A 19,389-nucleotide genomic window follows, 5' to 3' on the forward strand; every position below is an offset into this window, starting at 1 on the left:
TACTCCACAGTTACCAACGGCTGGGAATAAAATTTGGATTAAAATTAACTCACCCAAAAGGTCTCCTGCAACACTCAGCAGTTGATGTCCATTTTAAACTTAGCTCACTACTGTCCTTTTACTGGTGCTGGTGGGCAACTTGAGTAGCATTCACTTGCCACTTTGACCAAGTTCACTGTTTGCCTTTACCACCTAAAAGCACACCTGCAGTGCTCGCTGCTTTATTTCAGCATTTCATACATCCCTGGTGCCAGCTTTCAGATCCAGAGAGGTCCTTCCCATCTGCAGTACCCTGGTTACATCTATCTTCTAGTCAGATGTTCGGATAAGCAAGACAAAGAATAGGTTGTGCTTACTGCAAACAACTGACTCTGGCACTACAGCACTCTTTGCCTGGTGCTGCAGTTCCACCTCTGTGAGGGCACCACAGCCTTTGGGTGGACTGGGAAAGGTTGCCTACATTTTCTGGAATGTATGGAAAATGTGCAGGATGAAAAAAAAAAAAAAGATGCTTCTCCTAGTTTAAATTGTGGACAGCTTTTGTCCAACAGCAAGTGTTACAGGTGATACCTACCTAAACACACATCCTCCTGCAAAAGATGAAACAGTAGACAGGGAGAAATGGGGGAGGTCCTCAGCCATTAACTCAAGTGCAAGTTTACTCTTTCTACTCAGAACTGGAACGTGTTGCACTCATGTTTTAGACTTCAACTTTGATGTGTTCATTTTAAAAACTAAGCACACTTAGAAATACACACCTGCACTAGATGTAGGTTGCACACCTTCCATCATTATCATACCACACCATAACCTGAGATTCTTCCTCTTCTTTCATGCACAACCTTAAAGCCATCATTGCATACCACACACTAGACAAAACTCATCTGCACTCGAAGTTTTCTTTTTCTACCTGAACAGATCCCAGCAACTACCTTCAGAAGCACTTTATGTTGCCTGAAAAAAGACACCACAAGGCCACTGGACCTTGATGACAGCCTGCACTAGTGGATGAACTGAAGAGGTATCCAGCAACATAAATATTTCCTTTAAATAGACATCATTATTACAAACCTTTGTTCTGGGTGGCAGCAACTTAAATAAGGCACCAATAATCCAAAACAAGAGGGATTACTTGAAGTGACCTATGCTACCTCAAGCCAATACTGCAACTATTCTCTGACTGCAGGCATTTCCTCTCCCAAAGACAGAATTATTAAGAGTTCTTCAGAATTATAAAACATTCTCCAACTCCCGCCTGAGAATGCTACAAATTCAGCAATGAACAGAAAAACACCCTGGTGTTTATCCAAACAAATCACTGTGGGAGTTCAGAGTACTCCCATGGTTTACCGCTGCGATGATGTCCACCCAGGAAGGAAGAAATGAAAACATCCCTGAACCCTATCAATGATGGAAGCGTTAGGATTCAAGTTCTCAGAACTGCAAACTGATGCCAACTTACATAGAAAGACAGAAGAGTCATAGCAGGTCTGTCTCAGTGATTTCAAACAATCACAAATTAGGGTTGAGACTGAATGTTACTTCTGTACCACCTAATTACGTTGTCAGAATCGTTTTTGTCAAAGTATGTACTACTTCTGGCACAAACCTCAGTATGCTCCAGAGCTAATCGTAATGAAATAATGCACATTATTTTTTTTTACAGAAATATGAGGCGGGAAGCAACCTCAAGGGCTCAGCCCATGTTCCATTCCTAACAAGCGTCAGCAAAACCTGCTACAAAAATCCACTTAAGAGAGACTCTACACAGCCTGCGTGCACAGCTCACTCCACATCCTCCAAACTGCTGGTCTCAGGAGCCTGGTGCTTCAATGTCCCTGTTACAGCACACGTGCAGCACTTCTTCTATACACTGAAGCCCGGAAGAACCACTTATTCTCCTTACCTGGCTCTTCGTACAGCCAGGTATGTCAGTGAGGCTGGGTGGTGGTTATTTCGACAGTTCCAAGGGGCTTACCTTGGGTGCGTTGTGACAGAGCAGAAAGCACAGCAGAAAACACAAAGTGGGAAATCTTACCTGGTCTTTCAGATGGCTATTCTTATCTCTCTCCTCCTCTCAATAGTAAAGACTGCTCAGCAAGCTTAAAAACTCTGTTTTTAAGAGCACTTACAACCACTGCTAGAATAAAAGCAAACAAAGGATGGCAGGAAGGAGCTACAAGTATTTATTCAGTTCTACCACTTTCCCTGGGTTTATCCTAAAATACAGAGGGGTCCTTTGCCTTCTGGTGTACCACCAAACCAAACTACTTCAATTCAGGACCCAGGAAGGTTTCCAAAACTACAGTTTTATTTGTGTTTGTAAGGGTGGTACAGGTTCCAGTCCAGATCTGCAGGAACATTTGCTGCAGGTCTCAGCACAGTAGCAGTAGTTCATAAAGAGGCTGCTGAGGAACAGCTGGGGAAGAAAGACAGGTCCAGAGTAGCTGAAGATGGAAGTCAGCTAGCTCAAGTCAGTTTAATAAAAGTATACGTGCACATGTGTACTTTTATTAGTAAACTAGAGCTACAAAGCTGTTATGCAAGCCAACTTAAACAGTCTCTGCCTTCCCAGCAATGAATTGGTGAGACCTAAAGGGCATATGAGCACCAAGACAACTGAGGCCAAGCCTCTCTAACTCAATCAAAACAAAGTTTTATTTTGGTCAAAATCAGGTAGGTCCGTTCCAGCTCATCCAGGGTTTGTTCCTGGCATGAGGCAGGCCAAAGCCGCACGTTACCTAAGGGCTTTTCCACTCCCCTTCAGTGGTCCTGGGTCCTGCAAACTGGCTGTTTTGCTCAGTAGGATCCAGAGATCCTCTGATAATTAGAAGACAATAGCTCTGAGGAAATGCCCAGAAGCTAAGTAGTCCTAGACTGGAGAAAAACACATCTTCTCGTTTTAAATGTCATTTAAAAATACATATCTTATTTGACATTCTTTAAGAAGTGAAACACATTGGTATCAGACAGCCTGTACAAACAGGAGCGCTTGCTCCTGGATGAGAGGCTGTTTAGGTGAGTAACTTGAAAGCATCATTCTCTTTCCAGAGAAAGTTAGCAGGACTGAATTTTGTACTTGTTACACAACTGTGTGCTCCTTTTTCATTGTAACAGCTTGCCCACACAGACACATTGAGCTTTTTTGTTCAGGACTGTGACCACAGGCCAGTCTGAATACTGTGACTATTCACTGAAAGGAATGCTGGATGCAACCAAAGTCCTTGCCAGCTTATTTCTCATTTCAGCAGGAACATGCAAAGACCTGCATGCAATACTTCTGCACTCTCTTAGGCAAAACATAACCTGGGATAAGTGTATAAGTCTGTTGTGCAATGCTTGTTAATGCCACCAGAGAAGCTGTCACTGGAGGCTACGGCCAGCCCAGACACTTCAGATAATGGCAAGGCAGGATTGGAAAAATCTCTGACAGCTTTAAGAAGTCAAGCGTTAAAAGCATCCCCTTCTCCCACAGCAGTGAGGAGCTACGGGACCTACAGCTCAGTTAGACCACACCACGGATTCTCTTCCTCTGAAAACCTACAAGAAAACAAGACACCTCTTTGGGTTTTCTTGGCTTTTAATGAGCATCTTACACATCACTCATACATGCCATGTCCTTTCCAAGATTCTCTCTGTCTCACTAACTAATCAGTTGTGCCTGACTCTGCTTTAAACAGGGCTACAAGTGTATGCCTATCTGATCAAGTGCATTTTCTGGCTGCACAGTGGGAATCTTGCAGTATTTTACATTTCCAAATCTGTCTACATGACAGCAAGCTCTATAAATAGGTACAAATACAGAAGAAATGCTTTTGTAGCATCTGAGCTCTGCAATTTCAAGGCAGCACATTTGAATTCCTATTCATTTGTATGTCAGATTTGCTGTTAGGAAATAACACAGCAACAAGTCAAGCAAAAACAAGACAAGCCACTGCATAACAAAGCAGTTAAATGAATTCAATGATATACTTGAATTGTCAATCACAACACTGATGTGGTTACAGCAGGCTTGCCTGTGTTGTGGCAGCCACACGAAGCCCCTTTGCTACACCAGGGACCTTTCTCTGGCTCTCATCAGCCAGCTGCAAACACTCCAGGATCTAACAACAAACCCTACTCTGTTTCTCCATCTTGCCTGGTACTGTAAACCTGAACTGATGGATGAACTAAAAGGCCTCCACCTGTCAGTTAAGCATCCTTCCTCCTCGCCGCTCTCCATTTCCTGACTTCAACCAAAGCAGGCCTCCAAAGTCCAGCTATGCAGGCAGAGCCAGAGCGCCTACAGCTGCAAATGTAACAGAGACACTGGTACCATGTGCTCTGCTCCATCAGGGATGCATGCTCTGCACAGCAAATAACACCAGCACAGGCAAGCTACACTGGTGGCAAAAGTGCCGTTTGCACCTGGTCAAGAGGCTTTCCTAAGATGTAAACAGAATCAGCAGAAACCCCAGGCAGCCCACCAGCTGCACTCACATCAAGGTCCTTCCTCTCCAGCTAGCACACCGAGGTCCTTTCTCATTTCACACCATTAAGACACCTACAGTAACCATACAACCTCGTTGAGTACTGGCTTCAAGGAAATAAGAAAGGTGAGTTCTGCACAGACTTTACTTTCTACCTCTCAAGAGAAAGCTGGGTCAGACATGCCACCTCTGAAATTAAGGTGGTAAACTTCAAAGGCATGTGGTTCCAGCACAGAGCAAGTCCCTGCCATTATGAGATTTTACAGATGGACAGATGATGGCTAGTTCTTAACTCACAGGCAGCATGCACCAACGCTTCAGTTTTCTTAAGCATTAGGCCAAAGACAGGTCCACTCTGTTGTGTGATGAGGTCCTGCCTCACTGCTGGGAAACCAGAAATTTCCAAGAGGACTACAGCACTGGGAGAGGTCTTGGCAACTGACCTCCTGACAGTTTCCCAAGAACATGCTCCAGAGGAAGAGGCACCCTGTTCACAACATGGAATTGCACAGGGAGCATGGAGGGATGCAGTCTTACTCTGTCCAATGTGTGTTTCTAGCATGGGAAGCCCACTGGGATAACAAACTCTTAGCCTAACAAAGAGGAATCACAGCCTCCCAAAGTCACACTCAAAAAGCAGCTGTGAACCACAGAAATGTGCCTATCTGAGGACAAACAGTCAGCCATTCAGGTAACCCTTTCATACAGGCTGAAGAATGAAGCCTGCCCAAATCAACTGATGTCAGCCTGTGCCACTGAGCCCTGGCTTTTTGCCACTGCAGCCTTTATGCACCTAGAAATCTAGTTTGGGTCAATCTAGTTTGGGGCCTGACAGACAAACGCATGGCACCTGCAACAAAATAGCATTCTTTTCACTAGTTATAGCATTAAGATCGTGGAAAACCACACCCCTTGGTTGCACCAACAAGATCAATCCAATTCAATCTAAACTGCTCATCATTCAAACGCAGGGGTTACTGAGTACCTTCTCTGAGAACTGTAGCTGTTTTTCCAAAAACAGCATGGCTTTTCCCACTCAGCCTTCCCAGCTTAGAGCCACAAAGGTCTTGAGCCCAGCATGATGGTGTGGACAACAAACTTAACACTGGGAGAGCACGTCCTGGTCCTACATACCACCATCTGCCAGAAGCCCCAGAAGGCCCATACTGGCAGGGAAGCGGTGTAGCTCCTAACACCTCTGGAAGGCAGAAATCTTCCAGTAGCACTCAAGTCAAAATTTCAGTGAGGTGTGATAGGGGTAAGAAGAAAATCAAGTAGTACCTGCCAGTTTAGACAAGCACCTCATCACAAGCGCTTTCCTCTGACTCTGACTGAAATTAGAGCCTCTTGAGTCTTCCACTGCATGTTGCACATGCAATCAACTGAACTATAGACAAAAATGCACTACAGAAGGGAGGTGGCAGCTCTGCAGTACCTGCAACCAAAGTGGAAAGTCAGGAGGAGGGAAACGTGTAACGGTTAAGAACAGGACAGCGATGAGGAAGACTCAGCCAGCCTGTAGGATGCGTACATCAGAGTCATAGGCACTGAGACCATGGCACTTGGCACTCTGCAGCAGTTATCTGCAACAGCTTCTCGGATTTTAGGGTGATGCTTTACAAAGAGAAACTTTGTCAATTGTTTAATGTCCTTCTCCAGCTGACTCACAGTTACTGGTCAAAACAAAGAGCTATAGCGCCGAGAATAGAGGAAAACAACACAGTAAGAAACACAAGGCAGTTGTACCCCAGCCCTCAGTTTTAAGGGAACTCCACTGGAACAATCTGACATATACTGTAAGCGTCCTTTCAACTGAACCTTCATCACACCTACGGTACCAGTGTAAATACTGTAAGTTTCCAGCACCCATACATGTATAGGATGCATGGTTCCCTGCATTACGTTCACACTCCACAGTGTCAGCGTCACACTGCAGTAACTACTTGCTGAAAACTCAGGTAGATAACACTGAGATCTCCTACAAAGTAGAAAGAACGGTCCTGTTAATGCTCCTGCAATCCTATGCATAACTCAAGCAAAAACATCTCCCTGCTAGGAATGGAAAAAGAACAGAATCACACAAACAGGTTTTAAAAAGAATTTGAGTGAAGCAAACAGAGCAGAAAGTAACTGTATTTAGGCCTGTGTATGCCATAGTGTCATCTTGGAAGTAAACTATGGTATTGAAAAACAACTATCTGGGATCCCTCACAAAACACCAAGATGTGGAAATGTCCTGAACACTGCAATATGCAGAAAGGTCTCAGTGCAGCCCTGCATCCACAGGGCACATCACAAGGGGCACTGATGCATACTGCATGTGCATCGCATGCACAGCAATCCAAAATGAGTTCTTCTCAGTGGAAAAAAAAGCAAGATTTCCCTCCACAACACACAGAAGTCTGTGAATGAAGCAAGAAGAGACAAATAATTACGTGAAATAAACCTCATCCACTCAGCAATACAGCCAGAATGCATGACGGCTATAGACCCTGGGAGGTGCAGTTAACCACACCTTACAAAGTGAGCACAGAACATGAAGATGCAATTAAAAAAAACAACATGAAAAGAGTAGGATAAAAACCACTGGTAATCTTAACTGCAACAGTACCCATCCACCTCCATTGCACACTTCTAATTTTAGAAGAAGCAACAATTACATCTTAAATGCAGGTGAAATTATTATTATTTGCAACCCAACCTAAGTGTTCTTACTCTTTTAATGTGGATACGTATTAGTCTTTTAATGTGGGTCAGCATTACCTAGCACATCTCAACACCTTATAATGAAAAGGGAGGAAAGAAAAAAGAACAGTTGCCATGGCAACCCCACCTCTCATTCCTATAGGGCTCTATTTCCAAAGTGCATCACGGACAGAAGTGCACATAACTATGAGATACAAATGAAAAATGGAACCAGAAACATATATATATATGCAAAGAAACAGGTTCCTGTGCCAGCTGGGTAAGTACACTCAGTACTTCCTTTAATGTGATTATTATGTGGGTATTGATAAGGGCTAGAAAATAGATTTATCCATGCAAGGCCAGACCAGAGAGGAAAAATAAAACACTCACGAGGCACTGTTTATAGAAAGGCTTCCAAACTCAATGCCACTTTTTTTTTCTAATTGCCATCCCTAATGTTATTAAAAATCTCAGGTATTTTAAAGAGATTCTTGTTAAGAAACAATGTGCATTTCAGTTCTTCTTGAATCACGGATGAGACCTGGGGCTGCACTTACCTCAGGTTTAAGGAACAGTCTCTTTCACATGAGTAAGTTCATATATAATTCATAGAAGCTGAACATTGCCATCTAAGTGGGGAACAGAAAGCTGCAATGTCGAGATGTTACATACACCACCCATCAGTACCTCATACCTTTCTGAGTGCCACAGCTCAGTTCACCAAAAAAAAAAAAAAAGAAAAATCAGAAATCCACTCCTCAGAAATCAAAATCATTCTTAAAAAGGGGCCAAATGATCTCAAGATTCTGTTTATTCTGTTTGTTGTTGTTGTTGTTTCTGCTTTGCTGCATTCACCTCTCGCTGAATCAGACCTTGCAGGACACGTTCTTGAGCACACTTTGGCACTAGCTCTTAATTTATTATGTAACGTAATCAGTGATTAATTTCCACACGTGTATTACCAAAATATACTGAAAGAAAGATTTTTGCAGCTTCCCACAATGCTTTATTTATTAATAGTAAAAAAAAAAAGGGTTACATTTCAGCACAGTTACTGAACAAGTATAACTGAATAAGCAATGAATAAGTACTGCTGTTATCTTTCAAGACCCAGGGGAAGGAAGAGGAGGAGGATTTACTTTTTAAATAATCTTCTTGCTTCTCCTGAATAACAGTGCTTGGATGAAAAATACAGTACTCTCAAGAAATCTGAAGGCACTCACCAAAAGAGGAATTATTCTGGAACAAGGAGAAGATAAAAGGATTAGAATAAGGCAGCTCATAACTAGCACAGACATGAGTACACCTAACTGTTTTGAAGGGCATTTTTAACATTGCAGTACTTTACCTCCTACTTTCTAACCTTTTCTGGCCAAGGATTGTTCTGGGGAAGTCTGATGGGCTCAGCTGCCACTGGGAATAGCAGGCGCGGGTTGACTTCTCCTCATCACCACTAAGAAGAGAAACTGTAGCTATGTCAGTCCACAGCACAGAAACAGGATCTATCTTTTGCACAATTTAGTCTTCACACCATCCAGACACCAAGCATCACGATCTAGCATGTTCCTCACGCTGTAATCCAAAGCTCATCCAGGGGGGCTGTTGTAGTCATCTTTCATTAAGCTGTTGTAATTGTTTTTTCAAAGGGCTGTCAGTGACACCGTGGCAGCTCTCCAGCAGCGAATGCAGACATGCTGCACCCAACTCATGTGCGTACAAGCCCAGCACAACTGTTCCAGCACAGCACCATGTCTTCAGTCCATGCAACGGCCTCTGTGGCCATCAAAAACTTCTGCATTAACTTGCAAGAGCACCGCAAAACCTTTAAATTCCCTACATATTTGTGAATGCCCACAGTGATTGAAATCCCCTTTTCCAATCCTCCATATTAATACTGCTTTGAGAAGAGGTGAACCTGAAATAGCCGTGTTTCTTAGGTCACACTGCTCAACACACACCTTCGTTTCACACTGAAGGCTATTTTTTTGTAGCGGGTAACAGTGCAAGACTTCCTGCCCTAATCAATTTCCCCTGTGAACCAGTGTTTCTGATGACTTAGACTTACTCTGGCACCTTCAGGAAGCTCCAATGACAATCTTTCACCGCAGAGAAGGCACGTTTTTTAACCTGAGAGATTCCCTACAGTTGCAGACAGGAGTAGTATTTTCAGCTCTATCCTTCAGATCCTTCCCTCATGCCCTCTTCATACTCAGAGGAATCTTAGCAATTTCCTTGTATTCTTCTGCCTTCTTTTGAAGCTCCCAGCCGTGCAATGACTTCAGCACAGGGCAGCGTTCTCCTTAAAAACACTGAAGGAACTGGTTAGTAGGGTACACCTACACTCAGCATTTAACAAGATGTACCAGTTCTTATCTCCACGCACTACAGAGGACGCACTGTAAAAAGGGGATGCTCGTTTCCTGAGTTACGTCATGAAAAAAACACAGCATTAAAGCATGAAACATTCTGCCAGTGTAAAAAAGCAATGAGGAAAAGAGATTTTTTGCTATCAGTTGCTGCACTTACACTGGAAGTCCCATCTCCTTATCACTGTAATCTAGCACCATCCCACAGGACAACACTCTGCTCCTAGTGTAACTCCAGAAGCTCAAATCATCCACCTCCTCCCAGGCATTGGTGCTTAGCAAAGTGTTCAGAATGCCTCCAGCATTCTTCTGTATGTAAAACCTCCAGGGATTAAATTGTGGTCTGCTGCAGTCATACCTTTCTCCTAATTTCCAGCTGTTTTAAAATCTCAAATGATGTTATTTTTACATAGTAAGAGGCATCACCTGTATATCATACAAGTGGTATTCAAAAAGAAGTCAAGCAGGCAAACCACATCAGCACACACAGTGTTTATAATCCTAACCCTGCCTCCAAGCAGATCACTCATACTCAAATGTGGAAAAAGGAATGAAATAAACCGTATACAAAAACATAAACATAAGTTCTTTTAAACATATGTTCATACAAACACATATATACATGTGAATATACACATGTGAATATATATGTATGAGTGTACACATGCAAACGTGCCCACATCCTTTGGGATTCAAGACAATATAAATACTTAAAACAGGAAATGAAACTAGAGGCTGACTACTGCAGCGAGTAACAAACTCAATGGGACTTCCACAAGTGGGCAAAAATACAGTTTTGAGGGAAGAATACTCTGGGCATATTTAAAAAAGAGAAGCAGGCTTCCAGTGAGTTCCTTATCATATTGTGATATGCAAAGATTAGGCTTTGCTCTTTGCTTGCGTGTGCTTCTTTACAGCAGCTGAAAGGTGCCATTAAGCAAAAAGTCTGGAGGAAAAAAAATAAAGGAGAGGTGATCAAAAGACATTCTTTAATCATTCAGGAGGATCTATATGCTAGACATACATCCTGCCCATTCCCCACTGCAGCTGAGTCAAAGTAAATACATTACGGTAACTCATGCATCAGGTTTCAACAGGTGTTGCAAATACTGTTTCTCCAAAGGGATTTCCATAAGCAGGCAGAGACTGCGAGACAGCGCAGGATGGAGGCCCTGGGGAACAAGTGGTCCAGAGGGATGACAAAGTGAAGGAATAAAATGAAGCATCAGAAACAGCAGTGGGAGACAATTAACATAAGGAAAAAGCAAGGTCATTGGGTTCAACCTGAGCCAGGAAAAAAGCTGCCACCTGAGCAAAGAGAGAGGTTTCTGATGGGATGGTAAGCATAAAAACAACATCATGGATGAGTTATAAAGCGTATGTAATCAAAGATGAGGAAACAGACACAACACAAGCCTGCCCACTGAAAATAATGCAGGTAAATTCCTTGTCCTTGGGCCTGGAATTCAGAACAAGCAAGAAAAGTATGTGTGTGGGGGGGGGAAAGCTACACCAGAAACTGATTAGAAACTTCTGAGAGGAGAATGAAAACTAAAACAGTTGCACATCATCCTCTGTAGGACTGTAAGGAGACCTTAAGAGCAGCATCTGCGCTCAGGTAGTACGAGCCTACTGCTGACAGCACGTGCCTTGCAGTAAGGCAACTGCCAATGCATATGGATGCTTCATGAGGTTATCTCACGTAGGAAACCCCAGGACACCATGCCTAATGCTACTACAGCTTATTTTAGGAAAACAATGTAATAAAGGTAAAATCACTGCCGAAATAAAGTGTGGATGACTAAACCCACAGGAGCATAGTGATCGCGGAGAGATGTGCGTCACTGGGGGAGATGTGCTGCACTTCAATACAGACTCCTACATCCCAAACAGGGAATGCACATTTCCAGAGAGAGGGGGACTGGTAGCAGAATGCACTGATTCCCAGAAAGAATCCAGACCTGACCTGGAAGCAGTACACAGCTGACACACAGGAGCAGAGGGTGCTTCTGTAGTCAGGAAGCACTGACCCTGCTTCTACTTCAGCCTATGCAAGTGTTATTGCTTTTGTTTTAGAAAATGATGTTAAAGCACTCAGGTTTAGTGCTTGGAAAAGGCTTTACAGAGAAAACCTCAGAGGTCAGTGTGTTTTGCTCATCAGGGGAAAAAAAAAATGACCACAACAAAAACTAGCCCGGCATTCATCCCCTACATAACTGCAAGAACGAAGGGCTTTTCAGAGCCTTCACTCAGAGCCTGGCGACTCAACAGAGGAAGGCTGAAAAATTTTGTTGCAAGTGGAAAGGAACCAGAGGGTATAAGCCCAGAAGATGACCAAGGAGAACCTGAACATGAAAGAGGTCTGGAAAGGAAACCCACAGAGAGCAAGCTGCAGCCCTCAGCTGCTCCACAACATGATAGATTGCTGAGCACCCTCGGCTGCCTTTGTCACTTATCACCAAGCCAGACCAAGGCACTAACAGAGATGAGATATAAAAGTGCTGCGCAAAGCCTGGTATTGCATTACTGGCTTTGACACCTTCCGCAGCCAATTATTTCCTACCTAATTTAGTTTTTGGACATGATTTGTGTTTGTTCCTCAGACAGATTCAGCCTTACATGACTCAAATAGTTTTAAACGCAGCAGAGGCACATCCACTCAGCCACATCTCAGCAACAAACTCAACATCAAACACATCTATTGTCGCTCTGAAAGGCCTCACCACTGACAGAGGAATACATCACAGAGTAAGAAAGCAAAATTAAACTGATCATGGGATGGAAGCAAGATTTTACTGTGGTTTTACCTCCTTGCAGCTTTTATTTTTATTTTAAAAAGCACCAAAAGCAAGCCAGGCTCATCAGAGGACAGAATAATTTGTTTTTCCTTTGAACTGCAAGCATTAAGACTTTCTGGGAAATCTCATACTTCATTCTCTTCCCTCAAAACAGAGCTGAACTAAACCAGCAGGGTCAGGCATGTTTCAGCAGCCCATTAGGACAACAGAACCAACCAGAAGGGATGAGAGCTCAAGGGGACCACTTCTCTCCCCTGCTACCATTCCCAGATACCCAAAGAGGGAAATTCCCCGCAGATGGAACCCCCAGCCTGAGGCCGAACCAGGATCAGAGTGCTTACACACCCACCCTCTCTGACTGCAATTAGTTGCAGCAGTCTTTAAGTGGAGGAGACTGCATTCAAAAGACGTCCAGAGTGTGCCTCTCCAGCACGATGAGGAGCTGCAGTCTGAACACTCCCACGTTCTCCAACAGCAGTAAGACACAGCCTAGTCTGGCCACAAATGGGACATGCATACCCAAAGGACAGCAGCTTTGCCTAGAGGAGTCCTTTACAGCTGTGTCTTTAAGTGAGTTTTTATGACACAAACATAACCTCATGTCACCATTCGCATTTTATTCTGCAGAGGCTTAAGTGTTATCACCCAACAACAGGAACAGCTTAGGAGAGATGGGGATTTCTGCTCCTTGGAGTAAGTGTGGACGTTCTGCTTAGAATATAAAGCAAAAAAGAAGCCCCGAACAAACAGAAATCAAGGATGCCTCTTCCTGAAATAATACTTGACTTAATGCCTTTACATCCAGAAAAGCACCTTATCTCATCAAGAGACCTTTTCCCAGCAACAATAGGCACAAAACACACACAACAGACCCTGACAGCAGCTTCCTTTAAATGCTCTAATGAACGCAGAGTTATTTATCCATTTTGAAGTTATTTCTTCATTCCGTTTGCCAACCAACTCCAACCCCTTACACGTTACCTTTAGGCAAAGTAAAACAAAGTGATCTCACATTAGGATTCCTAGCACTGGAAGCATCTGTAGTGTTCAAAATGCACAGATTCACAATTCTCCTTACATGCATTTTTTTTAAACTCTTCTACAGAGGAAGAAAAACCACTGAAAGGTATTTACAGGTGGCTGAAAACCAATCCAAAGCTCCAAGCTGAGTCTTTGCTCAAAAGAACATCAGCAGCTCTTTTCAAGTGTGTGACATTGTTCACAAGGACTAAGCTCTCTGTTCCAAACCTTATGCACCAAACATACGTACGCATGGAACGTATGTATTTCCTTTAAAACAGAGGCAGTAGGTGCAGGATGCTGCAGGGCACCAACAGGTGGGTTAGTGGGCGTGTGCTGGTGATGGTTTGGTGGTTGGACTTGATGGTATTAGAGGTCTTCTCCAACATTAGTGACTCGTATCAATCTGTGAGTAGGCATGGTGCTGGTCCTTCCAGTATTTGAAGGGAGCATATAAACAGGAGGGGGAATGGCTGTTTACAAGGGTGGATAGTGATAGGACAAGGGGGAATGGTTTTAAACTGAGACAGGGAACGTTTAGGTTGGATGTTAGGAAGAAGTTTTTCACACAGAGGGTGGTGACACACTGGAACAGGTTGCCCAAGGAGGTTGTGGATGCCCCATCCCTGGAGACATTCAAGGCCAGGCTGGATGTGGCTCTGGCAGCCTGGTCCGGTGGTTGGTGACCCTGCACATAGCAGGGGGGTTGAAACTCGATGATCATTGTGGACCTTTTCAACCCAGGCCATTCTATGATTCTGTGATTTTGATGAGCTGACTGTTGGACTTGATGATCTTAGAGGTCTTCTCCAACCTTACTGATTCTGTAGCTCTGCAACATACGAAGGGTATCAGAGCATCTCTCCTACGTATTTTTCAGGCAGCGCAATTAAAAAAGGAGAGAAGCACCTACTGTGGCCTACACAGCTATGAATGCATTAAGAATTCATCACACCTTCCTGTACTTTGCTGAACAGCCGCATAACCCACACGAGCACATGCTAGTCAGTGTTCAGTAACTGGCAGGCTGACTAAACAACTCCACAGACCAGGTAATTCACTGTCTTGGTTTCAGCTGAGATGGTGTTGAAGAGTACACCAATGTTCTGGTTGTTGTTGAGTGATGGGAGCGTGCCCAGGGCCGGGCTGGGACACTCAGCAGAGAAGAGCTGCTGCAGTGATGAGCAGTGAAAGAAGTCACTTGAAGATGCAGGATTTGGAAGGCAAGCCACAGCCAGTTTACCTGCAGAGAGGCCACTGACAAGGTTCATTCTGAAACCTGCACACAGTTCCAAAAAGGAGTCCAAATAAAGCAGAGATCGGCTCACCTGTAAGCCCCGTTCCTCTGCAGAGAAAGAGCAGACAGCTACAACCCAACACGTTCCTCGAGCTGCTGAAAACAGCTCCTTTTCTAAAAGCTGGGTAGGTTACTCTATTAATCAACGTGGCGCTCCTAGAGCTCACCCTTCTATGGCTTTCCAGAGAGCAACGAACAAAGTCCACTATTCGCCGCAAATGTGGCAAAGAGATGATTATTATAAACAAATTCTGTTCGGTATCACACAGGAAGACGCACCAGCATGCGGTAACCAGCTCAGAACTCCCGAGCTGCCGAGCCGTCCCACACGGCACCAAGGCCGGCACACGGCTGTCCGGAGCGGCCAGCATTAGCAAACAACGCATCGGGATTCTTTGAGTTTCGTCATTCTGTCGTACGGTATCAGAAAAGCGAAGCAGAACACGGCACGTAAACGTCCGAAAAGAGCGAAAGGAAAGAGGGGAGGCTGACCGCCAGGGCCGGCCGAGCAGCGCAGCGCGGTCAGGTGCCGGCCTGGCTGCCCGGGGCAGCGCTCGGAGCGCGGAGCTCCGCGGCTCAGACACAGAGCAGCGGGACGGCGCCCTCAGAAGCGCGGTTTGATCGCGGGCGGCCCTGCGCGGAGCCGGGGGCTGCATCCACCGGTCGGGTGCGCTTCCCCAACTAGGAAAACACCCCAAATTCCAGCCAGAGCGACGCGCATCCGTGAAGAATTCGGGGGATTTTTAAGGCAGAGACGGACACGCGGCGGCCCGGCAAGGACAGCGCGTCGGGTGGCGATGGGCGCGGAGCAGCGGCGCGGGGCCCCGCTCACACCGTGCCGGCACGCGTGGCACCGCCGGCGGCGCGCGGCCAGAGCCCCTCTGCGTCCAACCGCCCCTCCTGGAGGGCAACCCCGCCCGCCCTTACCCTCGCACAGGTAGCCGGCCAGCCCCCAGATGAAGTCGGTGCAGTAGTGGCAGAAGGTGGGCTTGGTGAGGGTCACCCTGCGGAAGCTGTGACCCGGCGGGATGGCGGACGACGAGGAGGAGGAGGACGACGACGACGAGACGCGGCCTCGCCCGGCCAGCACGGGGCTAGAGGCCGGGCTGCCGCCGAGCAGCGAGCGAGCCTCGTCCGCCATGCCCGCTCCTCGAGGCGCGGCAACGACCGCGGCAACAGCCGCCGCTCGGATCGCTTCCGCTCGGAGCGGCGGCGGCGGCGGCAGCGGAGGGGGAGCGGGGGGGTGGCGGGCGGAGGCGGCGCCGAGCGGGGCCTTGCGGAGCGGCGCCGTGCTGCCCCCTGCCGGCCGCCAGGCAGCGCCCGCCACGGGACCCGCCGGGAAACGGCCCCTGGTTTGGAAAGCTGCACAGCAGGATTTTCCCGTGCGCTGCTCTTCTTCCCTGCCTCTGAAACGTTTCTTTTTCGATTGCTGCTAACAACAGGCTTGAGCGGGCCCCGGAGAAGCTCGTGAGGTTCAAAATACGGAAGGACAAGGTGTAGCACCTGGGAATGGCGACCCCTGCTACCAATGCCTGACAGGGGATGTAAGGATGGAGCGCAGCTCCGCTGGAAAGGACTTGGGGTACTACTGGTGGATGGCAGCTGGACATGAGCCAGCTGTGTGCCCTCACAGCCCAGAAAGCCAGCCGTACCCTGGGCTGCATCAAAGGAAGCGTGGCCAGCAGGGTGAGGGAGGCGATCCTGCCCCTCTGCTCTGTGCTGGTGAGGCCTCACCTGGAGCACTGTGTCCAGACGTGGAGTCCTCAGTACAGCAGAGACGTGGAGCTGTTGGAGCGCGTCCAGAGGAGGGCCACAGAAATGATCCCAGGGATGGAACGGTTCTCCTGCGAGGATAGGCTGAGAGCTGGGGCTGTGCAGCATGGAGAAGGGGCAGAGCATTGACAAACAGGAGTAAGTTCAGTGGAGAACTACCAGGATGGTTGGGGCTGGAACACTTATCCTGGGAGGAAAGGTGAAGGAACAGGAACTACTCATCCTTCGAAGGGTCCTCGTGGCAGTTCCCTGTCTATAGTGAGGCTTCTGAGGAGATGTTAAGCAAGGCTCTTGACAGTGATGTGTGCTGGGAGGACAAGAGAAAACAGGGCTAATTTCAAACAAGAGGCCCATTCCATTAGCCTGTCCTGCCTTTCTCTTTCCCATGAATTGTGCTCTTTAACAGCCTTTTGTACTGATCAAAGGACAGAGGCTCAGGAGTTGGGAAGCTGAAGCTCCTGTGAACCACTCTTTCCTGTGGTCTGGGAAATAACACTGAGCTGCATCAGAACTTGGCCCCGACTCAAAAGCTTGGGGAGGTAATTAATACATTTTTTAAATATAAATGTGGAAATCCATTTAGGGAACAGCAATTGAAATTCGTTAGCATTGCAGGATTTTCATTTTCTGTGCTAGAAGCCACCTGTAGAATGCTAGTTTTTATCTGAAGATTTAAATGATCAAGTAAGATTTTGGATATTTTTTCATGTCAAACTCCTCAGATACTGTAACACGTAGGTATTTCCATTCTGTTTCCTGAGAAGCCAGCCTTACCAGTCAAAACAACCCAAGCTGTTTGATTGTCTTCAGCCATGTCTGTTTCCACCTCTGCTGCCAGCAGCCACGGAACGTGGCAGCATTTGAGGAGCAGCCATTCTCTCCCTTTCACGTGTACAGCAAGGACACAGTCCTCAACAGCTGAGAAGAGTAAGGTAAGGAATTATTACCAGAGCTGCCAGGCTGATGAATATGATAGCTCTCTGGAGGGATCTGATATCAGTTCCTGACTCAGAGCTTGGTCCTTTGAACTGCAGTGTTTAACTGCTAAATTTCTATCACCTTTGTATCTACACTTAGGGTCCTCATCCAAAAAGAGAATAATGAAGTAGATGGAAGCAATTACAGCTTTTCTTTTTCTTTTTAATTTGATATCAAGGTGTCCTTTACAAGCAAGGCATGTGCTGATCTTTATCAAATAAATAAATAAATAAAACTGGCATCCAAACTCTTTTTGAGGAAAAAACTGCAGTTTTCCTGAGCCAGAGAAGATGGAGTTGTGTGCAACTGGCACAAGTGTCCACGCTTGGACGATTGCAGGGATCTTTGCAGCTAAAAGAATGAAGGCAGTTGCCTGCTTCAGAAATGTCAAAGCAAAAACCTAGCCAGAAACAGTTTGCCTGAGGTCACTGGATCATAGCAAAGCATGGAAAATGGATGCTATCAGTCAAGTCACACTTGTAACTTCAGTCCTAGCACTGCTCATCTCCTGCAGGTCTGCTAGAACAGAATTATCTACCAGTTTCAAGCAGCAGTGCATTTCATATTTATATTTATTTCCATGGAGACAACAACGGATACAAACAGCACAATGATACTATTTGATGGAGCAAATTCTCAGCTACCAAAAAACCTCTTTTTCTACAGTAGCTGAATCGTGTGGATGAACTGATCAGGATGATCCTTGTTTTGTGGCATGACAGCTGTGCATGGCTGTCTGGAACACGGCTTGTATTTCACATTGCTGTCACCACTGCTGAAACACACCACCCAGCCCCTCACTGTGCTCACATTTATTGTTTGGGCTCCATAAATGCTCAGCAAGCATTGATGAATGTCAATGGGTGCCATTTTTTCTGCATGAAGGAATGCAATGACACAACTTTGCTCCATCCACACTTCCATGCCAGACATCATTCTGTCAGACTACCCCTTTGCTGCCATCTGTCACAGAACAACAGCATGGAATGGGATATTGGTGGGAAGGTTCAGCCTCTACTGCCACATCTCCAACATCAGCTTCTGATGTCATAGGCCAACAAAACAGGAGGTAATACTTTTGGATCAGCAGCTCTTGTACTTTTTTTTTAATTAAAGAAGTACCATACACAAATGAAAAGAATCAGCATTCTAAAAGTGTCAATTTTCCATGTTTTGACAAGATTAGCAAAAAAGATCAAAAAGTAATTCTTCTGCAAATACCTTGCGCTTTGTTTAATACTCAGGTAAGCATTTTGCAGTACTTAGCATTCTGTAATGCCACAAAGCTCCAGTGATAAAAGTCTAGGTCTGGTCAGAAAAAAAAAATCCTTCATTTTTCTAAGATTCTTGGCTTGTATGCAGCCAAGGCTTGTACACAGGCTTGTATACCTATACAGAGTACAGGTGTACTCTGTAAATCATTCCAGCTTTGCAGCTACATCTCCTGAACTTCCCGTAGCCTCACTCAGCTCTTCAGATCTAGCGAGAGGAAACATTTCAACAGGTAGAAGGCATTTGAATACAACTCAGAATTGCAGGTTCTGGTTTATTACTTCCATTTTATGAATAGGACTAGATAAATCTGATGTTCTGTCAACATAAAACCATATTTTTATCCCTTAAATAATAAATTGTATCAGTGCTTTCTTGACAGTCAGAACAATGAAATTCAGTTACCCAACTCTTTCATGAAGCAAGTTCATGTTTTATGAAGCAAAACTGTAAGCAAGGTTCAAAGATCTGACAGTAAATAATCAGGGCAGACCCAGGCACAGGGAAGGTCTCATAAATGCGTTTGACAGCAAAGAGAGTCAAGATTGCCAGTCCTTGTGATTAAGACTTCTGATGAAGAAGCAGGACCAAATGCAGCAACCTAAAAGAGATAGAATGAACTTCTTGAAAAAACATGAATTCTCTTGGCTTTCCCATTTCACTGTTTACCGGGAGAGATTCAAACACCTCTCCCCACTCACAGAACAGAGGTAGGGACTACAGGCATC

At 45.4% G+C, this 19,389-nt stretch overlaps 2 protein-coding genes across 2 annotated transcripts in view; one reads left to right on the forward strand and one right to left on the reverse strand.

Annotated features, from left to right (window-relative positions):
• The window catches only part of DGKQ (diacylglycerol kinase theta), an 88,304-nt gene extending 72,458 nt beyond the window's left edge, over positions 1 to 15,846 (reverse strand). Inside the window, 1 exon segment of the mRNA XM_424953.8 lies at positions 15,566 to 15,846. Coding sequence (XP_424953.3) covers positions 15,566 to 15,779 — 214 coding nt within the window. The 5' untranslated portion in view covers positions 15,780 to 15,846.
• A 93-nt stretch (positions 15,847 to 15,939) lies between these two features.
• ACO1 (aconitase 1, soluble) overlaps positions 15,940 to 19,389 on the forward strand; it is a 52,304-nt gene continuing 48,854 nt past the window's right edge. The window contains exons 1-2 of the mRNA XM_046905174.1: positions 15,940 to 17,343; positions 17,489 to 18,458. The gene's annotated coding sequence lies outside the window, so the exon portion shown is untranslated. The remainder of the gene's footprint in view (positions 17,344 to 17,488; positions 18,459 to 19,389) is intronic.

This window comes from Gallus gallus, chromosome Z, assembly GCF_016699485.2.
Source record: "Gallus gallus isolate bGalGal1 chromosome Z, bGalGal1.mat.broiler.GRCg7b, whole genome shotgun sequence".
Taxonomy (NCBI): Eukaryota; Metazoa; Chordata; class Aves; order Galliformes; family Phasianidae; genus Gallus; species Gallus gallus.